Below are 14,826 nucleotides of genomic sequence, written 5' to 3'. Positions count from 1 at the left end.
AAGTTTAACTTCGACAAAGCATATATCTTAGAATGAGTAAACCAAGAAGGAAAACGAGAAACAGCTGAAACGCTACACATAAAACTCAAAAAAAGGAAGAACACTAAACATCAAGCAAGATTCGGTTGAAATTTCTAAAATATATAGCTCTATTATTAAAAAAAAAAAAAAAAACTAAGAGAGACGCCACAATTCGCAACTAAAACGACGGATTTAAAAACGACGTCACCGAACATGACGACACCGGGAATGATAGACGCCAGCTGCTAAAAGCGATTCAAAACCGGACTTAAATCAAGTAATTTGTAATTTTTTTGTATTAATTTAAGTTTTTGTTTATACTGTAGTTTTCTGAGGATGGCTGAATGTAGCAGGCCGAAACGTCAAAAGAATTGTTTTTATTTGATTTCAAATTCACCGAAAAGCATCAACTAGAAAATCCAATAAAATTCTTTTTTATAAAAAAAAACAAAATATGTTTCTTGTGACCGGATTGTGAAATCTGTATCCAGATTATTATTCTCGATTTTCAGCTCGGGACAAACCCTTCTTATATTGGTTTTTCATTAAAAACTAAAATAAGTTTCATTTTCAATGTTCGAAACTCACTATTCCGGAATATTAACCTTCCAAAGTCGTTCGGGTCAATATGACCCGAAGCGCACATTCTAATCATCATAACTCTTCGAGAAAAAATCGCAAAAATTTGATTATAAAAACCTCCCTGGGGAATCACGAAAAACACAATCTGTAGTACCAGGCAACTTCCGGTGACCACCGGAAGTGCCCTCAAAAAAATCCGTAATTAGGCTGTTCGGGTCTATATGACCCGAAAGTTTGCGTACGTTCCCCTGGCCGTAAATATTGACCAATTTCGATGAATTTCAATTCATTGTATAGATAATTTATTCTAGTTTCTCAATATTGAAAAAATAAGTCCAAATATTTTACGAGATCACCAGTAGCTGATTCCGAGTGAAAAAAGTCCCGAAAAAGCGCTCTTTTTAGAATGCTTATAACTTGTGACAGATTCCAAATATTGCGCTGATTTTATAATATTTGGAATTGTCAAGAATAAATCTATCCATGGATGTATAAGTTTTTGATGGTCCAAAGGAAGTTTTGGCCACTATCCCGGAACTTTCGGTAGAAAAAATTCTGACTTCAAAAAAGTCACCCAATTTTGGCTTTGCATTGCTGTATCTCGCTTACCAATAAAGCGATACTCTAAATTCAAATTTTAGTTTTTAAAATAAAGTAACGAATTTTAAATTTTTACTCTTAATTCGTATGCAGAATTGAAACTTAAAAGTGTTTTATAATGGTGATCCAGAATTGAAATATCAAAGTTTCATCATTCGTAATGTTCATCCAGATTCATTAGTTGAATTACGAATAAACAATTGAAGAATGAATTTATAAAGACAATCAAAGAGATTTCTTCTTAAGGATTCTGTTTTGAAATGCCATTTATGATTCATAATTATTGGGAATTTCGTTAGGGATTAAAATTCAGAAATTGATTTCAAATTAGAAAATCAGAATTTTTATTCAGATTCGAAATGCAGAATTCAAATTCGAATTTAAAATTCAAAATTGCCCAAAACAAACCACAAAACAGGTGAAATCCACTATTTTAAAATTTGATCTGAACGCAATTTCAAGATTGCGTTCTTAGAATTATTTAAATTTTGAGTAAATTTGTTTTCACAGGATTTGAACATTGAAATAAATTATTAATGATAGTTCATTGTTGATAAATTACTTATAATTAATATTCAGGTTCAGAACAAATATATTTTATTGATTCGTTGTTTCACATTATTTAAATTGAAAATACTTAAAAAAATAAAGATTTATACTAGAATCTGAAAGTATCGAGTTTACAATAAATCTGATATGAACTCCAAACAAATTTTTCTTCAAATGAAACCTTCTAGATCCCTCATTTATTTTAAAATGCTTCAAAAAACTGAACACATTTTGGACTTATTCTCGAAAGTTATGATTATAAATGTATAACTTTTAGATATTTTATAAGATATTTTAAGTATCTCTATTCTTTATGTGTTCATTTTTCAAGCAAAAATGTTCGGCCCTGTGCACAGCTCATCTTGGCTGGTGGTTTTTTGCTGTCGGTTTGAAACAACCCAGCAAATATAAAATCGCATTAGAAATGATAGCTCAACTCGTTAACAATGTTAATGCGAATCAATATTCCTACCAAATAAGTAAACGATCGTAAAAATGGTTAGGGGAAAGGTTTCCTAAATGGGCCTATCGGGTTAAATGACCCTACGGCTGTTTGATGAAATGGCTGACTATACAGCTTATCTGACCAATGCATTTTGAGGGTGATACGCTTAGAACATAAGGCAAGAAAGAATTTTATGAATTTACAAACTCAAAAAAATTTTAAAAGTCATACAAGGTTTTGATACATTTTGATGTAATATTTCGACTTTTAAAAATTATACGTAAAGAAGCTTAAAACAAAAACAAGGATGGTTTTTGTTTCTTACTCAATGAACTTTAGAAAGTAAACATATTTCAGCTTTTGTAGAGGTTTAATAATGATTATATAGTGGAATAAAAGAGTGTTTTTGTATGCCCCAATCATGTTTGTAAAATGCCTCCATCCTAAAATAACAGGTTAAATAGAATAAATAAACGATTTTTATCATTGAACCTTCAAATCTAAGCTCTGAATAACATCTTAAGAGAGAATTGAAGATCTAAAACACAGATTTGATAAAGTTTTTCTCATGGATGAACTGCCTCCATAGTATGGCAACCCTAACTTTTGTTTTATTCCATAAAATTATAATATACATAGATTTTTATAAAACTTCAGCTTTGTCGTACGGAAATTATTACTTTCTAGCAGTTTCAGTGAAATTATACGGAAATATTTCCCAAAAAACAGAAATTTTGTTCAAAACATAAATAGGCGCATTTAGCCCGCACGGTTTGATGTTCGGCATTTTAGACAACACTTATAATAAAATCATTTTCTTGGAAATAGAAGAAAATTTTAACATAAAAATTACTCCAATGTATAGAAAACAGATGCCTGCACACGTGTATATAGTTTTTGTACACATATTCGATGTGATATTTGATTAAATCAGTGTTCTGCTTAATAGGCGCATATAGCCCGCTCCTCCCCTACTTAAAGTCTACCGATTCGGATATGATAAAACCCGATTTAATACACTTGACAGTGGTTTGTAGCCTTTCTTACAGCCTGTAAATTATATTTGGTACATATGGCACAAAATGAATTATGAATTATGATAAATGAATTTCATACGCAGTAAATCCAAAAGCAATTTAGGAAATAAAGATTCAAAAATTTTATTAGGATAAAAGTATTTTTATATTATCATAAATTTCATAAAAATAACATTATTTGCAACTAATTGGAGATATTCAAAAATCTTCAATTAGTTGCAAATAATGTTATTGTTATAAAAATTATGATAATATAAAAATACTTTTATCCTATTAACTAGATTCTGGAATATCTTGTATGATGACTTTGTCAATTTTGTCATTTTTGTTAATTTTGTCAAATTTGTCAATTTTGTTAAATTTGTCAGTTTTATCAATCTTGTCAATTTTGTCAATTTTGTCAGTTTTGTCAATTTTGTCAATTTAGTGAGTTTTGTCGATTTTGTCATCGTCATTTTGGTCAATTTTTGTCAACTTTGTCAATTTTGTAATTTTTGTCAAATCATTTAATTATGTCGAGTTTGTCAACTTATTCAATTTTGTCAAATTGTTCTATTTGTCAATTTTTTTAATTTTGTCAATTTTGTCGATTTTGTCATTTTTGAATTATGTCAACCTGGCCAAATGGTTAATTCGGAGTTTTTTTTGCTGTTTCTTCAACTTTGTCAATTATGATTATTAGCTTTTTAGCTTTAAACTCAAAAAAAATCCCAAATGCTTCAAACTTTACTATGGAGGGCTTGGTGGCGCTACTGTTTGGTTGTTATATTCCATTGGTTTCAGCAAGTGAAAGTTCGGATTGACTTCCGAGCCGTCATCGTTTTTGCTAGACACCAACCCCAACAACAACAACGCAACGTTTTTCGATCATGCGAACGAAAAGTTTTCATCGCGCAACGTTAGATCTGGAGAGAGGAAGAGAAAAGCAAACAAAAAACTAGCCCGAGAGCTTAAAGCTCGAGAGGATTCAGTAGCATTTGTCGTATTGGATTCAATTTGCTGCTACGGGCGAAATTCTCTCCTATCGTTCGTGCTTAGAAAAAGTTTCCTGAGCACGAGCGGTACGTGAGAAGATGAGATGGTGTGCACACATCGTCCGCGTTCCCGTGTCGTTTTCCCCTTCTCAGAGCAATCTGTGCTTGAAAATCTATCGTTGGGCGAAGGATGGGACTTGCCATCACTATAGAAATATGCGATGTAAGGGTCTAGTCCTTATTCTTGAGCCATACAATTTCGGGGTTGTATCACATGGTGCAATCCCTTTTCATGAACTTTAAATTGGGGTTTCAACCCCAGAATTAATTTCTGGATCCGGTCCTTTCTAAGGGTGGACTGGAATACAAAAATATAAAAATTAAAATTTTGACCTCGTTTATTGACTGACATCCATCTGTCAATACAATCATGTTTGTCATTCGATCGAAGGCGCACTCTGTTTTCCATATGGGGAATTACACGGAGTGAAAGCGTACCCAGCGCTTATCGCGCCATGTTTTTGATCATCTTGATTAGTGATTGTTGGACATTGCTGGCAAGCCAAATGGATACGTTTTTTGGAGTGATGATTTGATGATATTTACTATGAAAAAAAAATCAAACTATTTTGTTTTTTATTCTTCTTTTTATACATGGAAGAGAAAAAAAAATACAATTTTTTAAAGGTAAAAATCATTTTTATTGTACTGCTCAGTTTCGCAAAAACGCGTGGAACAAAGTTTACAAAAAATCACACCAATACACACAAATACACTGACATCGTCTGAACTCGTCGAGCTGATTCGATAGGTACATATAAAGGTATATCTAAGACCCATAATTAATGATCTCCCAAATCGTCCGATAACTATACCTTTCTGTAAGAAAGGCAAAAAGTCCGCCATGTTTGCAAATTTGTTCTCCCGCGCGGGATTCAAGTGAGAAATCAACCTTGCTGATCTCTCTGCGATAAGCAATGAAACCAGATTTAAAAAATTAGAGGGTTCATTTGGATAAATTGCCCAATGAGTGAAGCAGCAAATATTGTCGCTGGCGACGGTTTGCATGCAATGAGAGCAAAACTTGCGCTCTCTCGCATACTGTCGGGATGTACGGTATAAGGTGTTGCAGTGTTGCCTATCGTCCAATTTTTACAATACTTATCGCTTAAGCCAAAAGTTAAAAATATGTTTGTATATTGGCTCCACTTCGGTAGGTAAATGACGTTTTTTTGAGTTTTATAAGATGATTCTATAATGTATTTGAAACGTAGAACAAAGTTTGTTTAGAAATATACGTACAAAAATGTTTGCTTGGAAAGATGTTTTTGCTTTAATGCCAGTTTATATACACACACAGTGCTCGATACATCATTCGACAATATCCTTACTGACGAATGTTTCCATCCTGTTTTATCTAGTGATAGAATATGGGCTATGTTTTAGTTGGTTTCTTTCAGATATATGCAATGTGGTTGCGCTGGGAGGACGATGCCAGTTATGTGAAAGCTTGTTAATGCCAGTCTGGCATAGAATTTTATACCGATAATTTAAAAATATCCAAAAATCGGATTTGAATTTGTAGATTGTTATTGTAAGATGGCACGATCGTTTTTAAATAGCTTCAAGGTAAAATTCTCCTCTGATGAAATGTAAAAAAAAACTACAGAAAAGTCATTTTAAGTTTTTTGCATGTGGACAGTTTGAGATCATTTGTTTGGATCCTTTGCACTGGCAGTCTTGGTTTTTGTAACAAATGAAAACAATTTACGCGTATTAAATGAGCTTCAGTATTCGAAATTTCGGACAAATGTCTTTACTTTACTTAAATTTACTCAAAACTCATTAATTTCGTTTCAACAGTTATATTTGAATAATTTATTTATTTACAATAGATTTAATTAAACCTAGTTTGTGAGAGTGAGATTCAGCTAACCGATGAGAATTGGCTATCTCATTGGTCGGGAAGGAGACGACACATCCGATGATCACTTGGTACATTGCCTAACGGTTTTGTGCCTTTTTGAACTTTAGTAGTGATGCTGGTACTGAGGTTCGTGATGGCTGTAGTGAACCTGAGGAGCGACGATCTTCTGGACCGGGCTGTAGACCTTGGCAACTGGAATAGGGGCGGCAACGACCTTGGCTACTGGAGCAATGGTTTTGACGATCTTGTGTCCTTCGATTGGTTCCCGACGGACGACGGCATTGAATCCGTTGTGCTCATCGGCGGTGTAGTCCACAATACGACGGTGACCATCGGCATCGATCAGGGTGTACTGCCCCTTGACGTCGTCTCCGTGACGTTCTTCCTGTTGGCTCTTGATATCTCCGGTGTGCTCGTCATGGACTGAATACTGGAACTGATATTCAGCTGGAGCTTCCGGATATTCCACGTGTTTCACGGTCTTCACTAGAGCTGGCTGGATGGTCTTAACGATGGCTGGTTGGACGGTCTTGACGTAGGCTGGTTGTTGATAATGCTGTGGCTGCTGGTGATAGTAGTGTGGATCATAGTGCTGAGCGCTGGCCACAGCCAGGAGGGCGAAAACTGCTAGGAACTTAAGAGAAAGGGTAACATTTGTTAAAATAAATTTATCAGGGAACGTAACGCGATCTAGATCCTTACTTTGATAGCCATCGTTTAACTGCAGGAAACTCTAGTGAGATCAGAATCTAATGATCTAAATTAAATGTTCTGACTGAAGGATCTGGCTCAACTGTGCTGACCGAAAGTTCTCCGGAAGGTTTATATAGTTCCATCCGAGAATCGAGCCCACAAGAATGGTCAAAACCATCAGACCGCGGTCAACAGTCATCAGTCGCGGCCGCTCGTGTCACGTCAATAATTTGCATTTATTTTTGTTTTCGGCTGCCAATGCCGGTACACATGCAAAATATGACTCCATCATCATCATCATCGGCATCTGCTGGCGATTGAAGGCGGCGACCTCAGTCAAAGTGCACGATCAACACAAATACAGATAAAGAGGTGGACCCCCGCAGTCAGAGGAGAAACAGAGCACTCCCCTCAATAAACGAAAACTGCCCTGAGGGCTGACCTAATGTTTGCAAAAATGGTTCGACCGTCGTCGTCGATTCATTCTTTGACCCGCGAATTCGCGACTTCCATTCATTATGCGCGCGAATTCTGCGTGCGAGGGAGGACGAAAGGGTGAGAAGCGAATCAGACAAAAATTAAGCCGGCGCGCGTTAAACGGTAGTGCGGCAGTGCAGTGGAAGTAGAAGTGTGTAGAAATGTGCGAAAAGAAACTGCACTAAATAGTTGGGTATGCGGGGTCCAATCATCATCCGGGCCGCGCGGAATCGTTAACTGGTGATACCTCATTGAGGGCTTTCGTTTTTGCACTATGCAAATCGCTCTCGAGCTTGGGCAACAATATGACACAGATTGGTATCTTAAAGTTTTCCATTAATATAATTACACGTCCGCGGTATGCCAGAGCGTTTATCTCAATTATCTGAGAAATTTCAATGCGCTCATCTTTGATGGGGCGACTAGAGCACTTTTTCTAAACTTTTTCTTCAAACATATAAGATAGAACAATCTAAAGATACAATGATATCATAGAAAAACTTATAATAATATAAGAAATAAACTATTTGAACGGAGTAATTACAAAGCATTTGAACAATTAATCAACAATAAGTTATTTTATTATTTGAACCAAGGTTTTTTTTTTATTTCAAGGGGATACATTCCAGGTAGCAAAAACAAGCATAAAACGTGTATAATCCAGAAAACCTTGTAAAATTTTTTTGCTAGTTACAAAATATGTTTAAAATTTTCTAGCTGGGACCTGAGACATGAACTTGAGATCTGAGATCTGAAATCTTAGACCTGAGATCTGAGACCTGAGACATCGGAAATAGACGAGATGGTTAGATCAAGTGGAGCAAGGTCTGGCAAACGTGGGGTGTCCGAGAAATGGGAGATCGGTTACCATGGACCGAGTGAGTTTTAGGAATTATGTTCGTCAAGTTATGTTGTGAGACGGAATACTATGTAATTAAAAAATCTAATATATAAAGATGAGTTGGACTATATATGTTTGTATGCACCTTATACAAATCCACACCGCTTAACCGATCAGCCTGAAATTTGGTACAGTTATGTGTTTGGACCATGGGAAGGTTTTAGTAATAGTTTCGAGCCCCTCTTACCTGAGAAAAGGGACCCTCCCATAGAACTTTGGTTTTTTTTTCCACAAACCAAAAGTCATGGCACCCATTTTTCAGAACCAATTTTTTCCCTTTTGCGGGGTTGTTTTCACCATCACCATGGGACGGGCATTAGAAACGACCATCAAGAGTTCACGTGGACTGGAAAGCAAATCAAAGCTTGCTGAGCATCAAAGATTTGAAAGGTAAAATTTTGGCGGGTGTTTTTTCCTTCTACTGTTCAAAACACGTGGTACCGGTACGAGATATTTAGATGCAATAATGAGCCTACATTTTGTATTGAAAAATACAACTATCCTGTAAAGAATATATTGACTAAAATTGTAGTGATTTTCAATGTGCTGCCTACCGCCTCGCTGGGGGCTTTGAGAGTTTACAAGGATATACAGTGAACTGAACAGTCAACAGTGAATTGGCTTCCTCAGCTAAATTACTATTTGGACTGAATGCTGAAAAACTAATGAACCGATTTTCATGAACTCCAGCTTTTAACCAACCGTTTTCAAATTTTTAGGATTCCTTATAGAGAAAGAAAAAATCATTAGATCCAGAGTTATATGTTGAAGGCTGCAATTTCAATGCTTTGATAGCCGCCGGGGAATCTAAATGGGGGATTAGAAAATTGATTAAATAATACAATCTGAGGTTTACAGTTTTATAGAATTCTATTTCATTGGCCAATTTACTTATACTTTTTGATTTATTTTTGGTCATCAATGTGATCAATTCTACCATCCAATTTTGAAAAAAAAAACCGTTTGGTACTGCGAGTTCAAACAAATTATTTCAAAGAATTTTAACATGGATCACTCTTCGAAATAATTAATGGAACTCAAATAAGACCATTTCCATAACATTTAAATGGTTATTTCGGTTCAGAGATGATTTCTTTTCGATAACTCCAAGAAACTTTTAGTGCAACTTTCAACATTTAAGAAAAACAGTGTTAAATTAAAAAAGCGAAAAAAAGCACACATACAATTGAAAACAAGCCAAATGAGTCTTAAACATGGTTCAACAAGGTTCGGAAATGTTTTTAGAAATTTCAAACTTAAATATACCATTGTACAGGGAGATCATCCATCTTGAAAAGTGGGATAGTCTCCAAAAGAGATTAAAGTTTTTTGTGATAGAGAAGAAGGAAATTATTTTGAAATTAAATTCATAATCCTTAAAACTATAAGCTTCTTCTAAAAAAATTAAATCGATAAACATAGTGAATAATCTCAATAAGAACTTTTAAATGACTTACAAAACTTACGTGGCCAAACATGGGCCCAATTTTTTAAAATGATGAACATAACGCTTCCAACATTTCGATAATCAAACGACTCATTTTGTTTAATATCTTTTGTGAACCCGAGCAAGGCCGGGTAAAATCAGCTAGTAAAATATAAAATGATCGTAGGTTGCGAAATATACATACAAGATTACTCTTTTTGGGCTTTTAAAAACAGCGAAAACCAAAGTTTTCGTTTTTAAATTTTTGATATTATAATATCCAGTACATAGATACTTCAATATGCTCGGGACCTTGCCACGAGCAGACATGGTATAGGATTCAAACGCTGGAATTTGTTTGAAATAGGGTATTTCATAAGTTTTGTCGTCCATCAGAAATCATCTGTTCCATACCCACGGTACCTGCTATACAGCTTACGAGCTCTAGAACTAGCAAAAAGTTGTTGTTTGAGGTAAGGTTTGAATGACTCATCACTAGGCAACACTTTCAGCTTATCGGAGAAAAAAATTGCAAATTTCAGTGATCTACACTTAGTTTTTTGATTATTCAAAATTAAAAATGCTGGTATGAGCCTTGACTTTCCTGATGACCCTCAACCGTAGTTGCCGATCATGTGCTTCACTCCAATGCTTGATTTGAACTTTGTGGACGATGATGAATTTTGAAGGAAACTGTGCAAAATTATGTTTTCCTTTTTTTCTTGCATCATGAATACCTCAAAAACGCGTAAGTTTAAATTTTTTTTTCAAATAGTACAGTACAGTAAATGTAAATGTAAATGTAAATGTAAAAGGAGACCTCTCCTACCCTTCTTATCACCCCAATGAAAGGACAGATGGGTCTCGAATATTATATAAACTTGACTCTTAGCCTTATACCTTCCTATGTAAAATTCGGGTTCATTTTCATGATTAATTATCGAATAATGCACTAAATTTTACTTTCCCCCCCCCCCCTTTGTATTTGCTCAATCGAAGAGGTTGGAGTCCTGTATAATCACAAACACATTTTTCGTACCCAAATAACCATCCATGTCAAATTTGGTTCCATTGGCTTGATTACTTCTCAAATTTACAAAAAAAAAAGTGTAGGCCTCTGCATCACTACAGATGTACGGGCCCATCAACCGGAGAGGTCCAGCTCCCAGCCACAGCAGCGATCGAGAAGGTGGAAAGTTGGATGCGCTCCAAGAGCTTGCGTCTGGCTCACCACAAGACGGAGATGGTGCTGATCACCAACTTGATTTCAGCACAATCAGGACAATTGCAGCTGGACCGTGCGCAATCGAATCCAAGCGTGCGATCAAGTATCTAGGGGTAATGATCGACGACCGGCTGAGCTTTACTGCCCACGTCGACTACGCCTGTAAAATAGCGGCAATGACGATAGCATAAGGTTGCCAAATTTTTTTCAGCACGTGTCCGGGCCGGATAAACTGGGCTATTTTTATCTGAAAACCTGGCAAAATCCGGGCATTTGATTTAATAAAGGAAGACCATAATCCCGGCAAAATCCGGGAAAATTTGGTCAAAACCTAGAAATTATTCATTAAAAATCAAGAAAAAAGTTGTTCTCAGCAATCTTTATCAATAGATTTTAAATCGTATTTTAAGCTTTCAAAAAACTTTTCATGATTATTTTCATGAAAATCTCTCAGAAAATTTTTATTGGGACGCATAAATAAAAAAAAAATTATAACACATGCTTTTTGCTCGGCAAGGCAGTCAAAGTAAATTCAAAAACAATGTTCTGATTAGCCTGACGTTTCGATGCTGATTAGCATCATCATCAGGGAATTCTAAAATAATTTGTTTTATTGTAACTAACTTATGCGAAAATATAAAAATTGGTTCATCCTACTTACAATCGAATCGTTTTTGTATGCTTTTTGTGAAAGCTTACTGTCTACCTTTTTCTCCATTTTTCCCTTTTTTCCTGTTTGTTTATACTGTAAAATTTGACAAATTAGTATTAAACTTAAAAACTGTTGATTTTGTTTTTGTTAATTACACTTATAGCTTTTTAAGATTTTCAAAGTTGTAACTTGTCACTACTGTTTGTCTATGGTATTTGTCTATGGTATTTTAAGCGGTATAATATTTAAAATGGCTACCAATATGGCTACCAAACGGGGGGTGTTTTTATGGTAACTTATTTTGTGCCTTTCGTTTTTTTTGACATTCTTAGAATTGCTCCTGTAGTTGTGAGATTTAAGAGAGGTTAAAATAGCTGAGTAAGTTGAACTGAGATTGGCGACGTTTTTTGCGAATTTTTTGAGACGTTCACTGCAATGATCCTTGTCCCTCATCATACATAGGTCTGACCAGGAACACCACTCTCGACCAGCGAGTTGCAGGGCACAAGAGTAACACAAAAATGATGGAGAAATACAAAAGCAAGATCAACCCGAAAATATTAGAGGGGACCACAACCACCAAGCGAACCAGACAGAGTGCTGCAGAGAAATCGAAGGAAGATGGAGAAAGATCTGAACAAGATACCACCGCTCTCATAGATCACTGTATCAACACAGGGCATTGTTTTGATTTAGACAACGTTGAAATATTGGACACCACTCTCAACTACCACACTCTTAAGTTCCTTGAAATGTGTCACATCTACAACACACCCAACACAGTGAACTACAGAGCAGACGTCGCAAATCTCAGTTCAACTTACTCAGCTATTTTTACCTCTTAACACGTTCGTCGCCACGTCACCCATATTCGGCAGACGGGTGTATTTCCTGGGGGGCCCCGTCACATCAAAAAGCAGGTGACACTCTCTTACTTGAGTTTACCGCTCAGCTTCGCCACACGTTTCAAATATGGGAGTTCACCCTCTTTGCTTTCTCTCTCTGGAAATTTCTTTGGGCCCGGCTAGCAAAACTACCAAAATGAGCGTGGCGACGAACGTGTTAAATCTCACAACAACAGGAACAATTCTAAGAATATAAAAAAAACGAAAGGCACAAAATAGGTTACCATAAAAACACCTCCCGTTTGGTAGCCATTTTGGTAGCCAGTTTAAATATTATAGAGTTGTTTTTGACATTTCTTACGCACACTTGCTGAGCGTGTACAGATGAGTCGGGACAATTAACCTCAAAAACACTCATTACAAATTTCAGTGCAAAAACGTGACAGCCAGTCAACGAACACGGTCGTTTTTCAGGTTAATGTTCCCGAAATTGAAAAGTATTTGTAACACTTCCTGAATTATGACACGTACTCCTGAATTATGACACGTACTCACTAGCGGCAAATAGCACGATACCGCTTGAAATACCATAGACAAACCAACAGTAGTGACAAGTTACAACTTTGAAAATTGAAATTGTAATTGTAATTGTTGATTTATTTACACACGAAAACCTTTAAGCACAGGCCTTTTTCTAAGGTCAAGGAAAATCTAAAAAAGCGAAAAAAACGCGATAAGTGTAATTAACAAAACAAAATCAACAATTTTTAAGTTTAATACTTATTTGCCAAATTTTACAGTGTAAACAAACAGGAAAAAAGGGAAAAATGGAGAAAAAGGTAGACAGTAAGCTTTCACAAAAACATAAAAAACGATTCGATTGTAAGTAGGATGAACCAATTTTTATATTTTCGCATAAGTTAGTTACAATAAAACAAATTATTTTAGAATTCCCTGATGATGATGCTAATCAGCATCGAAACGTCGGACTAATCAGAACATCGTTTTTGAATTAATTTTGACTGCCTTGCTGAGCAAAAAACAGCATCAAAAATACAGTCGACATCTCTAATACCCGCATTTATAACACAATTTGTATTTTTTTGTTTGATTTAAGAATGAAAATGAGAATATACCCGGGTAAAATCCGGGCATCTGGGCAACCGGGCCGAACCGGATTTCTTCCAAATTTTATATTAAATATCCAGGCAAACCCGGATAAAACCGGGCAATCTGGCAACCTTACGATAACAGCCCTCTCACGGGCCATGTCGAATAGCTCGGCGATCCTCTGCAGCAGAAGGGGGGTCCTGGCCAGTGTGACCTCGTCCATTTTGCGGTACGGAGCGGCAGCCTGGAACGCATCCTTGAGCAGGCAGTGTAACCTGCAAAAGCTCTACAGTGTGAAGCGGCTGATGAATCTGCGAGTAAAGTCTGTTTCACAAACAATCTGGTCGGATAAAATAGATCCTTTCTCCGCAAAGAAATAACGTACAACAAAAGTAAAAAAGTCATTTTGTAGGGTTTTTATTGCACTTTAAAGAAAAAAATACATAAAAATCATTCGTCAGCTTTTCGAATGAATTTTCGAACCTTTTTTGTGATACCAACCATTATTTTCTGCACAGTACTGCTGGTAACCTCATTCGCCATCTCGTTCCACCACTTTTCCATTTGAGTGGTTTTTTTCATGGTTCTGCCACATTTCATCAGTTTGCCCTTAACTATTGCCCAATATTTCTCGATGGGACGAAAATCCGGACAGTTTGGTGGACTGATACTTTTTTCAACAAAATCAATCTTGTTCTCCTTAGGTTGATGTCATGCTTAGGCGACAAGCATCGCTTTACTTTCTAGGTTCCAATGAGAAAGCAATAAAACGCATTGGTATGTCATGCTGGCGCGCCATGGTGCTTTCAAAACTCACTACAAATCATCACTTCTCTACATTTGATAATGCTTGGAATCGTCTCCTTTCTTTCTAGAGCCATTAAAAACTCATCAGATCATGATCCGGATTGCGAAAATGCCGAAATTTCAACCGAAAAAATTCTTTGTTTTTTTTTGTAGGAACTAAGAATTTAAGAAAATTATCTCGTCGATAAAGATATTATTTAGTTTATTACCACAAATTCGGATGGATCTTCGAACTATTGTGCTTAAAACCCGAGATCACTGCTTCAAACCTAGAAAAAACAAGATTCTTATTGGATTTCCTACTTGTCGCGCTTCCAAACACCCTGGCATCAGCTTTGTCGCGCTTTCCAATGCGCTCAGCATGACAGGTCTGCGCTTTTCCATGGAGATTAAATGAGAGCAGCTATGTCGCGTGAACGTGTTGCGCTGCTTGTCGCCTTAGCATGACATCAGCCTTATACCACTTAACGACATCCCGACTGTAGTGGCAGCTTGCCAGGTCCGGCCAGAATTTCACCGAACCTTTGTGAGACCGAATGAATGGCAAAACCCTCT

The 14,826-nt window shown here is 36.2% G+C and overlaps 2 protein-coding genes across 2 annotated transcripts in view; one reads left to right on the top strand and one right to left on the bottom strand.

Moving 5' to 3' along the window:
* Nucleotides 1–14,826, top strand: part of LOC129742228 (uncharacterized) — a 55,962-nt gene that overhangs the window by 14,375 nt on the left and 26,761 nt on the right. The window contains exon 3 of the mRNA XM_055734101.1: nt 6,246–6,542. Within this exon, the coding sequence (XP_055590076.1) occupies nt 6,246–6,542 (297 nt within the window). The remainder of the gene's footprint in view (nt 1–6,245; nt 6,543–14,826) is intronic.
* LOC129747942 (larval cuticle protein A2B-like) lies at nt 6,058–6,986 on the bottom strand. Its single transcript, XM_055742371.1, has 2 exons — nt 6,838–6,986; nt 6,058–6,769 (listed from the first exon to the last, which is right to left on the bottom strand). The coding sequence occupies exons 1-2, from the start codon at nt 6,847–6,849 to the stop codon at nt 6,239–6,241; spliced, it is 543 nt and encodes a 180-aa protein (XP_055598346.1). The 5' UTR covers nt 6,850–6,986; the 3' UTR covers nt 6,058–6,238.

The sequence above is a fragment of the Uranotaenia lowii genome, chromosome 2 (assembly GCF_029784155.1).
Source record: "Uranotaenia lowii strain MFRU-FL chromosome 2, ASM2978415v1, whole genome shotgun sequence".
NCBI classification, from domain to species: Eukaryota; Metazoa; Arthropoda; class Insecta; order Diptera; family Culicidae; genus Uranotaenia; species Uranotaenia lowii.
Note: the sequence above shows the minus strand (reverse complement) of the source record. Positions and strands in the feature narration are given on the sequence as shown.